This window comes from Schistocerca americana, chromosome 2 (genome assembly GCF_021461395.2).
Source record: "Schistocerca americana isolate TAMUIC-IGC-003095 chromosome 2, iqSchAmer2.1, whole genome shotgun sequence".
Lineage (NCBI taxonomy): Eukaryota > Metazoa > Arthropoda > Insecta > Orthoptera > Acrididae > Schistocerca > Schistocerca americana.
In genome coordinates this window covers 864,558,186-864,578,154 of record NC_060120.1, presented here as the reverse complement: position 1 = coordinate 864,578,154, position 19,969 = coordinate 864,558,186, and the positions used below count along the sequence as shown (strand labels likewise).

Sequence of the window (19,969 nt, the reverse complement as noted above, 5' to 3'; positions counted from 1 at the left end):
AAATGCTCACTTCTTCAAGAGTCAATCTTTCTGCTAACTTTCCTAAGACTTTTGCGCTTATTCGTTAATAGGATAATTATAGTGGTTATATCAGAGATAATAAATAAGGGAACAGATGTGGAAAGATGCAATTCCCCTATTTTCTTAACTTCTCGCACATAATTTGGTTCATCCAAAATAATTTATGCACAGTCTGCCATTTAAGGTTTCAATTTTGCTACAATTTTGCTGTAAAGAACTTGAATACACAGATGGACAAGAATCAGACAACATATAAGATAGACAAGCAATATAAGGAAATAATGTACTGTTAGGTAGATGGCAGTTCTGTAGTCAGGTACCAGTGGCACAAAGTTTGGTGCAGTAAGCTGAGAAATGGAGACTAAGCAAAAAGAAATGGAAAATAAAGGAAAACAATTAAAAAATACGTTACAGCCATGAGAAATCAACCAAACTGAAATAAGTTTGGCAATTATGTCACATGTTAACAAATATCACTCCTGATTCAGGTTTCATTCTCAGTGTACTCATGAGATCAGTGAAGTTGTGCTCGATTTCTGTAGCTGTTGGCACAAAAGAGTGTGGGAGGGGGGTTGGGGGTTACAATTTAACAACTGTCAACATTACGAGCTTTAGAGATGGGTCTGTAACTTGGATTCAACAAAAATGGAGGATGAATCAGCCATGTACATCACTATAAAGTGCATGGCATGGGGTTTTTTTGTTTACTACTATCTGCATAAACAAGTCTAAATTGCAATAAATTGTTGATGGAGAGTGCAGGCAGCCATGAATACTTTTAAGAAGCTTTATTTTACTGCCAATGTCAGTTATGGAGTATCATGCCCACCTTAAAATCTCTACATTTGTTTTACTGGCAGCATTAGAATGACCAGCAGGATGGCATTTGCTATTGTTCTCCATTAGAATACTTGAGCAGTTAGTGGCACTTTGCAAACTGTGTGGATACCTTGTAGAATATATCAAAACACACAAAGTTAAGATGGCATGATAGCCCAAAAAAGTCATAACAGTAAAATAAAACTCCTTAACAGCATCTGTGAGTAGCTGCATTCTCCGTCAACACTACTTAATTGAATATAACTACAGTGTTCAATAAGATCAAGCACTGATACATTATTTTACAATTAATTGCCTGTCACTGCCGACAAGTTTCCTGGGAATGGCATGTTGTTAGTTGAAAAATAACACTATAACTACAAAAGCTACTAATGATTACATGTTTTTACTGCAATCTTAAGAACAATATGACATCTGGAAATAATAGCACAAAATAAAATTCCTGTTTTAAAGAATTCACACTTTATTTATACTATTAAAACATGTAAGGAGCTGTGTCTGTAAAGGACATCAAGTATCATCAAAGAAAGACAAATTTCAATACTTTGATAATTCATGATTTGGTACTAGCACAAGTTCTCTTCATGAAGATTTTTGGCTATTAATCTTTGATAACGTGTGTTGCAGACAAATAAAAAATTCCAAATTATGTCTATTATCTTAGAAAGGTATTATACAAAATTGCACTGTGATATGGTTATAAAAATGTAAAATTAGATCTCTTTCTATTTATATATACATCAATATCACACACCATAATTTATCTACATATATACAAGAAAGCATTTATATAAATAAAATAGAAATATGAAAGAAGTTGTGAGGCAGGATTTCACAGTTACTTAGGCAACTATAACATGTCCAAGAACAAAGACTAATCTTTTTTATGACTTTCCACTCTCTAGTAAATCTTTGGCTTCATTTATTTTAGCTGCTATAAGCGGAGAACCACCACGATCTGGATGATTTAAAGCCATAATTCTCTTGTGAGCTTCCTGAAAATAATAAGTCCAGAATTTTATTTTACACATCAATGAAGAGTGACAAAAGGAGTATTACATATGTGGTACACACACTTTATATGCAAGTACATAAAATACATATCAGTCCCAGTACTCAGTGTTCATAGCTTCAGGATCTTCTCATAATGTTGGGCAATATGGTAAACAATAATCCACTGTTACAAGAAGTGTTATCCTCACACTACTACAGTGGCCTGGTTGTAGTCTGATGACTCTCTCAACCATTACAGATCAATATATTAATGAAAAGTCCTTGATGGACTATAAATACACTACCTACAAACATTATGAAGTATCCAGAACACATGCTGGGATGCCAACGTAACTTCGTACACATAAACACTTCATTATCGAGCATGTAAATTATTAGAGTTGTGATTCTCTGTGATAGTAGAATGGCCACCAGAGTTCATTACAGTTGCTCATGTTTAGTGTTGTTACCATATCTGGCAGTGTGTAAAGGGGGGGGGGGGGTGAAAAGTGTCTGATGTTGAGTGATCACAGGAAGGGCAATGAGATGGCTCATATGTGAACGAGAATGCCACCTGTCAGTGTTTGAAAGGGGCCTCATTATGGGGCACCATATAGCTGGCTGGTCAAATCATACAATATCCACAGCTGTGGGGGATTCAGATGAGACAGTTGTCCAATGTTGGACTGTACGTAATGTGAGGACAGGCACACTCGTAATCAAGGTTCTGGTTGACTACGTCTGATCACTACCTATTGCCATATTCTGCACCCATGTTTACTTCTATTGTTCGCATGGTGCCCCACTTGTTTAAATTTTATTAGTTTATCTTTTTCTTTACACTGAAAGGGCAATGAGATGTCTCATACGTGGACGAGAATGCCGCCTGTCAGTGTTTGAAAGGGGCCTCATGATGGGGTGCCATATAGCTGGCTGGTCAAATCATACAATATCCACAGCTGTGGGGGATTCAGATGAGACAGTTGTCCAATATTGGACTGTACGTAATGTGAGGACAGGCACACTCGTAATCAAGGTTCTGGTTGACTATGTCTGATCACTACCTATTGCCATATTCTGCACCATGTTTACTTCTATTGTTCGCATGGTACCCCACTTTTTTAAATTTTATTAGTTTATCTTTTTCTTTACACTGAAAGGGCAATGAGATGTCTCATACGTGGACGAGAATGCCGCCTGTCAGTGTTTGAAAGGGGCCTCATGATGGGGCACCATATAGCTGGCTGGTCAAATCATACATTATCCAGAGCTGTGGGGGATTCAGATGAGACAGTTGTCCAATGTCGGACTGTACGTAATGTGAGGACAGGCACACTCGTAATCAAGGTTCTGGTTGACTATGTCTGATCACTACCTATTGCCATATTCTGCACCCATGTTTCCTTCTATTGTTCGCATGGTACCCCACTTGTTTAAATTTTATTAGTGTCTCTTTTTCTTTACACTGAAAGAATTGTTTATCGAGTTCCAGAAGTTCAAAACTGAATCTTTCTTTCTTCAATCATGAACTGCCAGACCAACCACAGTCACCCCTCAACAATTCCTAGGTAGGTGCTATTTTTGCATTTTAAATTTACATATTTTAAAAAAATATTTACACAGAAGATCAAGCATCTAGAGACTCCTTAAGAGAAGTAGAAAACAACTTGAACAGTGATAATGTTTGCATTTTGTGATGTAAAACAGTAGAATAACAAAAAAAGTAAGAAACCTACAACGATTTCCTCAAAAGAGGAGAAGCATGGTAACTGCAGCATATCTCTGTAACATCAAGATTGTTTAAGGTGGAATACCAACTGAGTTGCAAACAAAAAATTAAGAGTACCAACATCAGTCATCTGCCAATAACCTGAAGCTCTAGACTGTTAGAATCTCCACGTGAAAATTCAGATGTATGCAGACAAAGAACATGTGTTAGCATGCCTTACAATCAAAACTACTATATCTGGCAATGCCTTGCCGCTAAAATTCAACATTCTAGTGAGAGCATTCACATGCAAATATTTTAGTACTGTTCAGACTATATTATAATATTATTAGTGCAGATGTGTGTAAATACCGTACTACTACTGCTTCACTTAAATTCTCTGATACCGTCCTACCAACCTTTATCTTTAGCTTGCTTGCATTTGGTGATACTCCTAGAATGAGAGCAGCTTCTCTTCTTGTCATTTTTTGATCAAAGCCACCTTTATAATATTTACTGTTAGCAAAGGTCTGAAAAAGAAAGTTGAAGGTTGATTACACATACAGACAGTACAGTTATTTTCTAAAAACACATTCATATACAAAACCTAAATGTTAAACATAAAAATAAAAGGTGCAAATGTGAATGTAAACTGCTCCTGCATACAGTGTTGTTGAAAAGCTATCAGGTTTCCAGCCAGGATGTACTGCTGAAGCTTTACCAGAAAAAAAGAGTAAGAAAAACATTGAAATAACATGAAATTTCAATGCTGTCACAAAATGGAAACTTGAAAGTCGATATTAACTAAAAGTTACATGTTCTGGGAGATATTTCAAAAGCCACTGTGAAGGCTTGAAACAGTGTTAGCCCACAAGGCACAGCAGAGATTTTAGTGCATTCAAAAGCATGGTTCGGTTGTTTTTGTTTAAATTTATAGCCACGATACAGGCAAAACAATATTTTATAGTGCTTAACTGTTTTATATGAACCTCTACAGTGTATTTTATTTTTCTCTTATCTAACCTGCATTTTTGTGTTACTACGAGGAAACTGTGGCAAGAAGCAACTAAGAAAAGAGTGGAACAACTCAGATGTCAGAGATACTGTTGCTCAGCTACTTGTGTACTCTACATCTCCATCACTACTCTGCGATTCACACTGAAGCACTTGGCAGAGGGTTCATCGAACGACTTTTGTACTATTTCTCTACCATTCTGCTCTGGAACAGCAGGTGGGGAAAAAAAAAGGACACTTAAATCTCTCAAAACACACAAACACACACACAAATTTCAAGCTTTCGCAACCCAAGGTTGCTTCATCAGGAAAGAGGGAAGGGTAGGGAAAGGCGAAAGGGTGTGGGTTTTAAGGGAGAGGGTCAGGAGTCATTCCAATCCCGGGAGCAGAAAGACTTACCTTAGAGGGAAAGAAAGAAAAGGACAGGTATACACTCGTGCCCCCCCCCCCCTCCCACACACACACACACACACACACACACACACACACACACACACACATCCATCCGCACATATACAGACACAGGCAGATATATGTAAAGGCAAAGAGGTTGGGCAGAGATGTCAGTCAAAGCGGAAGTACAGAGGCAAAGATGTTGAATGACAAGTGATGTACCAGGGGCGGCAAGTTGAAATTAGCAGAAGGTTGAGGCCTAGTGGGTAACGGGAAGAGAGAACATATTGAAGGGCAGGTTCCCATATCCGGAGTTCTGATAGGTTGGTGTCAGTGGGAAGTATCCAGATAACCCGGATGGTGTAACACTGTGCCTTCAACCCATTACATGTAGTCTCCCATCCTTCATCAAAGACACCAACCACTTTCTCGAACGCCTGGAATCCTTACCCAATCTGTTACCCCCGGAAACCATCCTTGTAACCATTGATGCCACTTCCTTATACACAAATATCCCGCACATCCAGGGCCTCGCTGCGATGGAGCACTTCCTTTCACGCCGATCACCTGCTACCCTACCTAAAACCTCTTTCCTCATTACTTTAGCCAGCTTCATCCTAACTCTCAACTTTTTCACTTTTGAAGGCCAGACATACCAACAATTAAAGGGAACAGCCATGGGTACCAGGATGGCCCCCTCATACGCCAACCTATTTATGGGTCGCTTAGAGGAAGCCTTCTTGGTTACCCAGGCCTGCCAACCCACAGTTTTGTACAGATTTATTGATGACATCTTCATGATCTGGATTCACAGTGAAGAAGAACTCCAGAATTTCCTCTCCAGCCTCAACTCCTTTGGTTCCATCAGATTCACCTGGTCCTACTCCAGATTTCATGCCACTTTTCTTGTTGTTGACCTCCATCTGTTCAATGGCCAGCTTCACACATCAGGCCACATCAAACCCACCAACAAGCAACAGTACCTCCATTATGACAGCTGCCAACCATTCCATATCAAATGGTCCCTTCCCTACAGCTTAGGTCTTCGTGGCAAACGAATCTGCTCCAGTCCTGAATCCCTGAACAATTACACCAATAACTTGAAAACAGCTTTCGCATCCCGCAACTACCCTTCCCATTTGGTACAGAAGCAAATAACCAGAGCCACTTCCTCATCCCCTCAAACCCAAAACCTCCCACAGAAGAACCCCAAAAGTGCCCCACTTGTGACAGGATACTTTCCGAGACTGGATCAGACTCTGAATGTGGCTCTCCAGCAGGGATACGACTTCCTCAAATCCTGCCCTGAAATGAGATCCATCCTTCATGAAATCCTCCCCACTCCACGAAGAGTGTCTTTCCGCTATCCACCTAACCTTCGTAACCTCTTGGTTCATCCCTATGAAATCCCCAAACCACCTCCCTTCCCTCTGGCTCCTACCCTTGTAACCGCCCCCGGGGGAAAAAATGTCCCATGCACCCTCCCACCACCACCTACTCCAGTCCTGTGACCCGGAAGGTGTACACGATCAAAGGCAGAACCACATGTGAAAGCACCCACGTGATTTACCAATTGACATGCCTACACTGTGAAGCGTTCTATGTGGGAATGACCAGCAACAAACTGTCCATTCGCATAAATGGACACAGGCAGACAGTGTTTGTCGGTAATGAGGATCACCCTGTGGCTAAACATGCCTTGGTGCACGGCCAGCACATCTTGGCACAGTGTTACACCGTCCGGGTTATCTGGATACTTCCCACTGACACTAACCTATCAGAACTCCGGAGATGGGAACTTCAACTTCAACATATTCTCTCTTCCCGTTACCCACCAGGCCTCAACCTCCGCTAAGTTAAAGTTGCCACCCCTAGTACATCACTTGTCATTCAACAACATCTTTGCCTCTGTACTTCCGCTTCGACTGACATCTCTGCCCAACCTCTTTACCTTTACACATGTCTGCCTGTGTCTGTATATGTGGAGTGTGTGTGTGTGCATGTGTGTGTGTGCGTGCACGCGGAATGACTCCTGACCCTCTCCCTTAAAACCCACATCCTTTCGTCTTTCCCTCCCCTCCCTCCCCTTCCCTCTTTCCTGATGAAGCAACCTTGGGTTGCGAAAGCTTGAAATTTGTGTGTGTGTTTTTTATTGTGTCTATCTACCAGCGCTTTCTCGTTTGGTGTGTGTGTGTGTGTGTGTGTGTGTGTAGAGCCGCATGCCTCCGAAGGTTCCGTGAAATTCACCATCTTCAATAATTGTCTAACTATATTATAGCAAATAAAAAGCAACATCACGAAGAAAATAATTTAATGTGTGGTGTTTTGATTTTCAGTCCTAAGACTGGCTTGATGCAGCTCTCCACACTAGGCTATAATGTGCAAGCTTGTTTCTCTCTGCATAGCTACTGCAGCCTGCTTACTGTACTTGAATGTTGGTCTCATTCTACAGTCTTTAACCATCATACTGCTCTCTATTTCCAAACTGATGATTCCTTAATGCATCAGGGTGTATCTTATCAATCGGACCCTTGCATTTCTAAAGTGTGCTCAGTCGACTGCCAGGTCTTTCCTGGCCCACAGTGAGTGCACTGGGGTGAGGTGGGGGTGTGGGGTGAGGTAGGGTGGGGAGAGGGATGGATAGAGGTGGCACGCAGGCAGGGGGTTGGGGGGGAAGCATCTAGCAGCTTGTGGGAGAGTCAGGAGCCATCTGAGGGCTAGCTGGGAGTGTAGGTAGAGGGGCAAGTGGCAGACGGCTGGGCACGCCATACTGTGGTTTCTGTATTAGTTGTATATAACTTTTTGCTATCTGTATTTTATCCCTGGCACCTTCAGAATTTCAGAGTGTATTCCAGTCAACACTGTCAAAAGTTTTCTTTAAATCTACAAACACTGTAAATGCCTGTTTGCTTTTCCTCAACCTATCTTCTAAGATAAGATGTAGTGTCAGTGTTCAAATCCAAGCACCTGTTAGCAGAATAATGTGTTCTTTAAACATACTATATGTAAAAAAGTTTTGGTGTTTTTCAAGATGCTCAAAAGGGCAACTTAAGACGACTTGAAATAGACATTTAATTGTGAAATGACAGCTTGCAGAGCTAAGCCTTCACCACCATAGATTAGGAGATGAAGTGTTTCCATAAAGAAGATTGTGATGAGTCAGCACTGCCTCACTTGTTCCTACATTTTTGCAAAACCCAAACTGATCTTCACTGAGATTGGCTTCTACTAGTCTTTCCATTTTTCTGTAAATAATCCCAGTAAGTATTCACATGTGTTGGTACCTGCTTTCTTTGAAATAGTAATTATTATATTCTTCTTTAAGTCTGAGAGTATTTCACTTGTTTCGTGTATCTTGCATACCAGGTGGAATAGTTCAGTCATGGTTGGCTCTCCCAACAATCTCAATGGTTCTGAGGTAATGTCATCTACTGCAAGTGTTGTCTGAGTCTTCATACACAATTGTAAGAAGAGGTGCGCTACAGAGTGGTGTGGCAACTGTTGTCGAAGGGAAGCTGGACACGTGCAGAAATTATCACCAAACAAACAGAAGATTTATTTAACTTTTTTTTCCCCAAAGAATGAAGACTCATTACAAATGATCCAATGAGAAATAGGGTCCACCTATCGGTGTCAACTAGGATGAGGATTTCTGCACTACAGCACGAACTATGGTGTCGAGAGAGAGGCTCCAAGTGCATGTGGGCTGAGCCACTGCTGCCGGCCCTCCTATATTGCGGTGACAGAAGGCACTCAAGGCATATTCTTTCCAGCATTACTTTCTTTGCTTAGTACAGGCTTGCCATATGAGCTGTTAATATTTGTACAGTTGCCCTTTAAATTTCCCTTTAGCAGCATCTCATGGAAACTTGAAAATTCCGTTGTTATGAAGCCCTTGGGGTGGTATCAATACATGATACCACAACATGGGCCTTATTTCGACTTAGGATACTGGAAGAATAACTTAATAAAGCGTAAAAGACCTATCTCCCATCTCATCATCATGTACTTCCTCTTCTCTTTCTATGATATTGTCTTCTAGATTGCTTCCCTTATATAGAACCTCTACATATTCTTTCCAGCATTACTTTCTTTGCTTAGTACAGGCTTAGCATATGAGTAGTTAATATTTGTACAGTTGCCTTTTAAATTTCCCTTTGGCAGCATCTATCTTTCCAAAGGTCAAAGAATGCTTTTACAGCCTTGGATTTCTTGTCTAGCAATTCCTGATTTGCCATTTTCCATTTCATTTTCTAGGAGTATGTATTTTGCTTACATCATCTGCTACATACCTGACATGTACAGAGAATCTGTGATGTTTAATACATTTAAATTAAAATGTGATCCAAAGTTAAAAGAAGAACGCTACTTTTACTATTCCTTGTCGTGGGTAAAGAATTTATATTCAACTCTAATGCCTTTATGAAAAAAATCTAAAGTTAAATACTGGAGAATACAGTGAATGACAACCTACTTAATTTCATGAACTTAACAAGAGGTCAAGCCCAACTCTGAATCAGTGTATGGACTCTGGGAATTTTAATGACATATGAAAACCGTTACCATATTCCATATCTGGAATAAAGGTGCGAAATAGCGAATGTAGTAATCTGTTGTGTATAGTTTACCTTGAATTTCAAGATAAGAAGCAGCAGTAGTCTTGCACCACACTTAAGGTGTGCATGACACATGGTCCTGAATTTTCTATATGATCAAATGTTTATTTTGTCTTCTTCTTTCTGACTTCAGGTCCTTGGAAACAATTTCTCTTTTTTACAACAAATGATGATCACCCTTTTTTCAGGTTACCTGTTACAGAATATCCTAACATTTCTAACAAGTCCAAAACTTGATTGAAAAATTTTCATGACAGAAAAAAACTATGGGGCACATTAGACCTTTTACTTTCAAGGCACCATTCAATCAACTAAACATTTCAAGCACATCCCAATACTCAACACAAATTTTTACATAGGTAGTACACTCAAACTTCATATGATCCCTCCAGAAGGCAATCTCTTACTCGCATGCTACACCTGAACAAACACAGCACTCACAGCTTTATGAAACTACCACAGTATCTGAAGAAGCTGAACATCCGTCTTACAAACGAAGATAATGTAGATGGCAATTAAAATAGTATGACTTACAGATTCCATTGTTGGAAATGATTTCAGTGCTTCATTAACTTTCTTCGTCATTCCTGGCATAGTCCTCAACAAGTGACGTCCAAGAAAACCAACAGCAGCTGCTCCAAGGCCCACAACAATAACGGTGGAAGCCTGTAAAACAGATGCATTGAGCTGCTAGTTTATTTTACTTAAAAGAGTTTAACAACATCGCCATTTGACATTGCACACTTATGTCTAAACGAGTGTAACTTTCTGGATAAGTACAAGCAACAAATCCCAAGGTCCAGATTCAATACTCAGTTGATCTTAGTCTATTTTGTAAGCCGAATACAAAGTTTCCAACCTAAATCTGTTAACAGATCTACCCTCCTGCAGAATGGAAATAATATCAAACTGTCCAGAAATTATACTCCTGTACTGTGACAGAAGAGTGACTAGTAAATTCAGAGCACAAAGGGGACAGTGAAAATGAGGTTTGAATTACTATAGGTTCAGTGACAGTGAATATGCAACAAAACATGAATATTTTTACAGTGAAAAGAACAGTATATTTTTTTGACATTTTAAGTCAGCCAAGACATAGCCAGACTACCCCACTGCTATCATATTGACACACGCGGCGCAACCCACTTATCACCTTCTTCACAGAGCATTTAAATTTTTGTGAAACCCTTAACAACAAACTACAAAACAGGGTAGTCTGTGTGTGAACAGTGGCGGCGGCGGCAGCAGCAGCAGGACTAGTTGTAATTTATTCATCCAAGGATCATTTTACAATGACAAAGGATCTGTTAGCTAAATACAAGGAAAACTTAAGTCACATATACAGACATATGATTACACACATGTGTTTAATGATGGGAGGACAGGTGGCTGGATGTGGCCTTGTTGGAAGTACCATCCTGTCATGAGGCTGATGTCATATGTTTTGGCAAAGACTTTTTTTTTCCACCATCAATTATGTGCTTGAAGTATCTATTGTAACACTAGCACTCACAGGTTTTTTTTATGGGTTATAGAAGAGCAAACTGGTACACTCCAATCTACTCTACATGTAAGAACAGTGTCATACTCACCAGCTTTTCAATCATTGTTGCTTTCAGTTGCTATTCTTAAGCAAAACTGAAGTGAAGTTCACCAGAACACAACATAACCTGCTTGTTGTGTGCATGTTTGTGGCCATCTCTTAGGCAGCTATTTGGTGGGGGCAGTTAATATGATATTTTTAGCACTTAAATTAGCAGACTGCATGCATGATCCCCTTCCCCCTTTTCTTCTGAAGGAGGCACTTGCTAATGGGTGATGTGGAAAGTAGGCAGTGAAGTGTTAAATTTCTCACAGCTACAGCTACCACCAAACAACTGACATCAAGCATGTCACATATAGTAACTTGATCCTCATCCACAAATGAATAGAAAAACAGCAACTAAAAAATAAAAATTATAAAAACTGAAATCCCCTGGTGATAGCTGAATCAACCACACGATATAAATATGAGAAAATTAAACAGAAAATCAACTATAAAAATGATAGTTACATCTATTAGGAACAACATGCTAATGTTTTTATTTTAAGTACTGGTGGTGGTGATTATGCAATAGTATTTTGATAAAATAATTATAGTAAACCACCTTGAAGTTAAAGTATTAGTGGTTTTTTCCATCATGGTGCTCTTCAGTAACAGGGAAAAATATCACTTCATGTATGGAAAAGCAGGAAAAAAAAGATTATGTGGATCGCCTAAAATGGTTAGAATGCAGCAAATTTTGCTCAGCAGTTACCAGTATACAAAACTGCAAAAGATCTCATTCTTACTGGGTTTAGGTTTGTAACAGTTTTCTCAAATATTTATCATCCCATACTTTGTAAAACAATGGAGCTACAAGGAGGAGTGTAAGCTGTTTTTAAGTCCATATTCCCAGGCAAAGTCCAATCCATACCATATCAGAGTTCCATCTATTCCAAATGGAGTCCACCAGAATAACACCATAGGCAATATAACAACACTTAAAGAGTGTGCACTCCACTGCTTCCATCAGTGCTGGCTTAACCAGCCATGGGCCAGCTTATATGCCAGAGTCCGGCACGATTCAATCTGAGGTTCTAGATCATCTGAGCAGTGGCACCAGCTACTCTGCTTCCATGATAACATCGGGTCGAGGCACTACACAGTATAACACTTTGTTTGTTTCCTTGACCCCCCCCCCTTTTTTTTTTAATTTCTCTCAACGAGTCTCTTCTATTCTCCCCAACATTTTCTTTTCTCTTCTGCCATCATAGTTTTTAATTCTTTTTTTAGGGGTCTATATTCTTCTGAAACTCCCAGAAAGTTTTGTTTTTCTTTCTCATCATTTTCTTTGTTTCCACAATGGTATCTTCTTCCAAGTCTTCTTATTTACCACTGCATACATTTATCTTCTGCTTCTATCATTACACTTCTGAATTGGTGTCATTCCTTTTCCCTTGTCAAGATAGCTATCAATATTTCCTGCTATTCATTTCTGCTCCTTTATCTTTCAGCTACCATACTTTTATTTTAATTTCGTATTTTCTTCATTCCCTGCTCTCACCAGGAGCCAGTGCAGCCTCTGACAGCATTCACTTGATATCTCTAACACTCCCCTTTAATCTACACTGGTGAGCAAAAGTTAAGGACAAAAGGAACTATCAGACGGTATGTCAGTGTCAAGTAACAAAGCTTGATAAAACTTGGACCATACATAGAAAGAACTGCCACAGCACAACACCAAAGGTAACTGAAAGAAATACACGGCACGACAAACAGAAATGACATATTCAAAGACAAAAATTACACTGCAGTCACTTATACATTACAACATGTGCCACATGGTTCCTAATAAGAGTGTGTGATCCCAATGGACAGCAACGCATGCTCTGCAACATGCTCATATGCTCATATGCTGGCCACAAAAGGAGGTCTTCGGATAGTGCATTTCAATTCCTCCACCAGCACAGTTGGCAACTGCCAGATAGTCATGCATGTGAATGTGCTGCAATATTTCTCCTCCACACAACCCACATGTGCTTAATGGGATTTACTTTGGAGAATGAGCAGGCCAGTTCATTTAACAAATATCCACTAGTTCCAAGAACTCTTCCACATGTGCTGTTCAGTGGGGTCACACATAGTCATCCATAGTCATCCATAAAACTGAGTTTAGGCCAAATACACCTCTGGTAAGACGCACGTGAGGAATAAGTATAGTGTCACAATAATGTCGACCAGTTGAGTGCACTTTGTTAAAACATTTGGAGGTCAGTATGCCCTTGCATCGTTATGCCTCCCCACAACATAACACCTGGACCACCAAAACAATCTTGTTCAACAATGCTGGATGTGGTGAAATGTCAGAACACATAATGCACCCAGGAACATTGATGAACATGACTGTTTTGGTGGTTCAGATGTTATAGTGTAGGGAGGCATAATGTTGCACAGGTGTGCTGACCACCAAGTCTTCGAACACACTGCACTCACCATTCCACATCATTGTGACACTGTACCCCTTCCTCATGTGTGTTGTGTTTCAGTGGTACATTCGGCCCTGACTTCATTTTTATTCATGGCAATGCACGACTGCAGCAAACTGCACAGATGAAGTAGTCAATTTATGAAACCCCTTCAACATTACTTCATTCTCTGATAATGGCTGTGAAGATTGCAACAATCTGTGATGTGAAAGGGACCATGAGATCAGCAATACGCCTCACAGTGCGGATCAACAGACCTCTCTATTCATGTTTGTTCACTATGCAGAAATACAGCAGTTCTCCAGTATTCACATTTGGCAGAAATCAAGGAGACTGGTACAGCAACTGAGATGCTATCTGCACGTACTGTCATGACAACATTAAGGCTGTACAACTGTGGTGTGAAAGGCAATGTGAAACCACCACAATTCTTTACCTAGTACATGCTGTTCTCTCCTAAAATGTCTTGATAGCCATCTCCTCCAGGGCTAAAACTGTGCTTCATTCAGATCACCAAGCAAGGGCAACTGGGGAGAAGCTATCACATAAAATAATAATCATAGTTATGATAGGCACATGGAATGTAAAATGCTGAGGCAGTGTGAGAAACTAGAAAACCAAAAGCTACAGTTGGAAATGATACAGACAGAAACTTTACAACTCTGTGAGATGCAATGGGGAGAAGAGGGAATTTTTTTTCGGAGTAATTTGCAGCTGTTAGGTAAGGGACAGAAAATAATGAAAGAGTTTCACTCTGGGCAAGCACAATGGGAGTGCAAACTATTGGAATTCTGTGTTGGGAATGAATTAAGTCACTGCAAATGCACTTTTCAAGAACCCTTTGAAAAATAAGTATATCTGACAGATGCCAGGGGATCCCAGATGTCAGATTGGCTATTTTTGGTAAAGCAAAGACTCATGTATAATGTTAAGAACAGCAAGAGCTATTCACTGAAGAAACAAAAAACTCAAAATAACCCCTTAAAGCTTGTGACAGAAGAAAAAAATGACACTTCAAGGCACTGAGGAAATAGTCTGAAAGATATATGGTAAGTAGAGTATAAAGGTATGTGATTGAAAAAGGCAGCCATGGATAACATATGAGATACCAGCACTATTGAGGAAATGAAAAAAATTGTAAAAGTTTTGAAAGTGAACAGCAACAGTGCAGATCATCACCAATCATTATCATCATGCAGGCTACCTATTGGTAGGTTCTTGACACTATTACTGTCTTTATTTAATTCTGTTTCAGGCCAATTGCTTTGCAGTCTGCTATCTTCTTCTTTTCACTTCATCCAATATTTATATTCTTCTCCTTCCTATTTTCTTCTGTCCTTCCACTGTACCTTTGGTACCTGTCATAAGAATTACTTTTCTGTGCTCTATATGTTCCGTTCAGTCCACTTTCCTTCTCTAAACCAGGTCTAAGGGAGTAATTGTTCCTTTATTCTTTCCAGCAACTACTCCATAACTCTTAACTTTATCCACCCATTTAATATTCTCCATTCTCAATCACAAACTAATTCAACTTTATGAACTTCCAGCAAGCTGGAATAGCTGCGGGTCAGCAACTTCTGTTAATCAGTAGAACGAAAAACCAGTCCAAAGTTGCAAATTATACCTTTTTTATTTACTGGATGACTAGTTTCGGGCTGAGACCCATTTTCAAACCATCGTAACACAATCACAATGGTATTTCCAAAGATGTGAAAACTATGTCAAAATGTGCAATGAACAGTTACAGTACATACAGTTATCTATTTGGTATCAGTTATCTGTTTGGTATCTCGCCTGCTCTCACTATTCATCACATTTTCAAGTCCATGAGACAAAACAGTCCACTGTAATGACGGTAATGTATTCTTACCACTTTTTATAATCAATGTACAGTATGACAACTGCCCAGATGACAGAGAGGACAAACATTTCAATGACCAGATGGACAGTTCATAATTTTGTGAAAAAAATAAATTAAAAAATAAATGACACGGATGAGTTTTGAACACAGGTAATCCCAATAGCAGCCTAACAATGTGACCACTTGAGCACAACATCACAGCTTGTAGGTTGCACTCGTTCTTGCTCATTTTGACCTTGGACCGTTCACTATTACTATTTTGCTTTTTTTTTCACACTTCACCACAACTTCTTCCTGTTTTCAAGCTAGATCTGTGTTCAGTTTTTGACAGGCTACCCACTGGGCAATCTTATGATTAAATCTGAGGAGGGTGTGATGGGGAGTTTCCCTTGTTAGACATACTATAACATAGTAGCAGCATTTTTCTGTGAAAGGTGAATTCCTCCACCAAGAGTGCTGCTAGCTTTTCAGTTTACAGACAGACTAAATCTCCCAGCACATCCATCCAGTTCTCTTATCTAACTAGTCACAATAATTTCATTATTGTCAGTTTATTAAGGGAGTACTCATCTGCAGTTGTAAAGTCATCTTTAATGGAAAATAAGTATCTATAAATAATGGCTGAGAAGTGCTTAATTTGTAAGTTTAAGGTTGTAAGTGACCTATTGGGAATTGTAAACAGGTAAGGGATTGGATTGGTAAATGTGACATACTGTTACTGTCTGTCATTGACAGCATATTGTAAAGCCATGTAACCATGTTGTAACCACCTGCTGGTGAATTAACAGATTTATTTATTGTGTCAAAAGTACAGAAACAATACTTCTGGTGTGAAAGGATCAGCTGCCAGGTCATTCTGAGTTGAACTCTGATGTTGTCCAGGGTATGCCTGACTGCAATTAATTAACAGATGACCAGAAAGTTGCTGCACTTGCATCACTTACTGGTGATAAGCCTCAGGGCCTCCTCAGATGTTGGGAAAGCTGAAGCTGGAGTGATGCATTTGATACCTTCAAGCCTGAAAAAGTATTCCAGCCACTGATAATGGAGACCGACATTGTCACATACATATTGACAGCACGTTACACTTGGGTAAGCTCTTCACTGTGGTCAGCAGTCCACAGCTGCAGCTGCTGAGCTTTTTTACATAATATCTCACTTAACAAATGCATATGAATATTACTTAATAAACTGAAAATAACTTCACTATTTAAACACAAGTTCACTGAAGTAATTTTCTCTACTCAGACAAGAGAACTGGACAGAAAATGCTGGAGGGGTATCATCTGTCTGCAAAATGAAAAGTGAGCAGCACTCATGGTGGCGGAAGTTACTTTTCCAGAAGAATGCTATAGTGGCTGTATGGGAAGACAAGAATTAATTTCCCTTCTAGAAGTGTAAAGGTTCACGTAAATTCTGCCCAGATGTGTTTCTTGTGTTAGTATTAATAGTAACTCATATCTGTATTCCATTTAGTGTTAAAACACTTTGTGGAAAATGAACACCCCCTAGGCATTTCTGCGTGCATGACCACAATCTAGTGACCTACTTTTCCTTGTACTTCTAACCTCCATTGCTCCTTTTCACCCTGTAAAACCCCAGAGTACAATTTATCCCTTAATATGGTTCTACTGCTCTCACATGTGGTACAAAGGTCTAATGTTTGTTCTCAACCCAAAATATTTAACAACATACATAGAATTTATAACATTAAAACACTGTTTTTAATATCCTGAAATTTTTTCACCCCATCATGAAGAACTATGACTCCTAGTGAAGAAATTAACAGTGCCTTTTTTGTGGAAATTTAATGCAGGTTTATTTTGTACTAGAAAATATTTTCATTAGAAGATGCGGTTTTCGATACAATGAAAAAAAAATTAAAAATTGACCTTTAAATGACCCCTCCCCCCCTTCCCCATGCTTACACCTCACTGCTCAAGATTTTAATTATGTTATTCATTACACTCTACCCTACCATTGTACAAAAATTTGTGAGTACACAATTTTTCCCCTAATTTTCCTTTGTTGACTGGAATACTAAACAAATATCCTTTTAGATCTCCTCAACATTTCAATTTGGTGCAGTACACTAGTCAGATTTTCACATTACAGGATGTCGATCACTTAAATTCAGATCAAAACAAAAAACAGTGTACAACACAAAAATAATCAATGAGTCTCTCATCGTGTTTCGAGAAAACTTAATTAAAACACTAGGAACACATTCATAAAGCAGATCAGAAATAATTTTTTGCATGGAGGGTTGTGAGTTCAAAACTCACCTGGACTGTAAAATTTTAATTTCCATATTCAGTTCGGGTACATTCTAGAAGTATCCACAAATGTCAATAATCATTGTACTGAAATGTTCTGTAGCTGTATATATACTATATCCCATGTGTTCTGGCTGGAAGCAATTCATTCAGTACATGTAAAACAAGATTTTCGCCAATATGAACAAATATTAATGAGCATTGAGTATTTATCATTACAGGGTGCCCCAGAGAGCATCCCAGGGTGCCCCAGAGAGCTACAACACCAAGAAAATTGCTTCTTGGCTTTTGGCAAGATCAATGTGTAGTTTTTTAATAGATAAGGATTAGGGATAAAGAAGGGAACTTTATTTAATTTCTATAATAATTAGTCAGTCACTAACATGTGCAATCTTTTTACAGTTGTCAACACCTTTCACTCACACAGAGACAGATTCCAATTCATTTATTTTACGATAACAAGGCGGCTGCGGAGCTAAATTCAAAACTTCCATTCAATGCCCTTCTGATTCCGCTGCCACTGCGCCACAGCCCTGAAGTTGTGGTTTGAAAACTAGCAGCTATATAAGTAATGAATCTGGAAAGACTACATCAGTCGTCGAGCAGCCGCACATGCAACAGCATTGAGATAAATTAGTTATGCCGCTTTATTTTAGGAGTAGTAGGCGTTAGCATCTTACAGTTTTTAAAGTAATTGACAACATTTCTATTACTACCAATAATTATGTAGGCACCCAAGTCATCTTGCATGGGCCATCGGTGTTTTGCAGTGCAGTTTTGAACTTCGCTCTCGCTAACAAGGATACGAAGGAACATGGTAACGGCTGGGTCGCCGTTGTCCTTGTACGTGGACCAAAAGTCGATAAAGTAAAAGGGCTAGATAATTTCAACGCATGTGATGTCATCACTTATCAGGCATTTCATAATCGTGAAGTTTACAACAGACATACGGGTTCAATGCATGTGATGTCATCGCTTATCTGACATTTCAGATTTGTGAAGTTTACAACAGAGATAAGGGTTCATCGTATTACATGTCGACTATGCCTTTGGTTCTCAGGACCAGGAATCATCGTAAAATAAATGAATCAGAATCTGTCTCAGTGTGGGTGAAAGGTGTTGACAATTGTAAAAACATCGCACTTGTTGGTGATCTGACTCATTATTACAGAAATTAAATAAAGTCCCCTTCCTTATCCTTAACCCTTATCTATTAAAAAAACTACACATTGATCTTGCCAAAAGCTGAGAAGCGATTCTTCTTGGTGTTTTAGCTCTCTGGGGCACCCTGGGATGCTCTCTGGGGCACCCTGTAATGATAAATGCTCAATGCTCATTAATATTTGTTCATATTGGCGAAAATCTCGTCTCGAAAGTGTTGTAGCTGTTTGCCTATCTGCTGCGCCAGGCCGCCTCTAGTTATAACGAGGCGGCCGCGGAGATAAATTCAAAACTTCCGGTCAATGCCCTTCCGCTTCTGCTGCCACTGTGCCGCAGCCCAGAAGTTGTGGTTTCATAACTGGCAGCTATATAAGTAATGAATCTGGAAAGACAGGGTCAGTCGTCGAGCAGCCACACATGCAGCAGCATCGAGACAGATTAGTTATGCAGCGTTATTTTAGAAGGAGTAGGCATTCACGTCTTGTATGTGCAAGTGCTGAATAAACCTTCGTTAAGTGAAGTTCGTGTTTGTCATTCAGGTAAGTACACCTTCTTCTTCATGACATTATTCTGGTGGAGGCACCGGGTATTGGAACTTGTGGTAGCGCACATTATCAACGACACAGTGGCTCCCATCAGGCCATGACAGAGCCACCGTTTACGCGGCGAGAAAGCCGAGTTCGAGCCATATTCAACAGATTGCAATCTAGAAGAAGAAGAGGACGTTACGGTGACAGCAACTGTGTGCCACCCCATGAGGCATCCTTCCAGGTTCTCTGGTGATGTTGGCCAAGATCCACACAAGTGGCTGAAAGTATATGAGCGTATGGCCAAATTTAACAAATGGGATGACAGCGTGACTTTGGCTAACGTATTTTTCTACTTGGAGGGCACTGCCAAGCAATGGTATGAGAACAACAAGGAGAAGTTCACAAGCTGGGAAGTATTCTAGGCAGAACTGCGCAAGTATTTCGGCAACACACGACAGAAGTGCAAGGCTGAAGATTAATGAAAGTACAGGGCACAGCATCCAGCAGAAACTACAGCATCGTACATTCAAGACATCTTGGAGCTGTGT

At 39.6% G+C, this 19,969-nt stretch overlaps 1 protein-coding gene across 1 annotated transcript in view; it reads right to left on the bottom strand.

Moving 5' to 3' along the window:
- Positions 1-1,300: 1,300 nt before the first annotated feature.
- The window catches only part of LOC124595195 (mitochondrial import inner membrane translocase subunit TIM14), a 41,554-nt gene continuing 22,885 nt past the window's right edge, over positions 1,301-19,969 (bottom strand). Inside the window, exons 2-4 of the mRNA XM_047133819.1 lie at positions 10,120-10,251; positions 3,982-4,092; positions 1,301-1,856 (exon numbers count right to left, since the gene is read on the bottom strand). Coding sequence (XP_046989775.1) covers positions 1,746-1,856; positions 3,982-4,092; positions 10,120-10,251 — 354 coding nt within the window. The 3' untranslated portion in view covers positions 1,301-1,745. The remainder of the gene's footprint in view (positions 1,857-3,981; positions 4,093-10,119; positions 10,252-19,969) is intronic.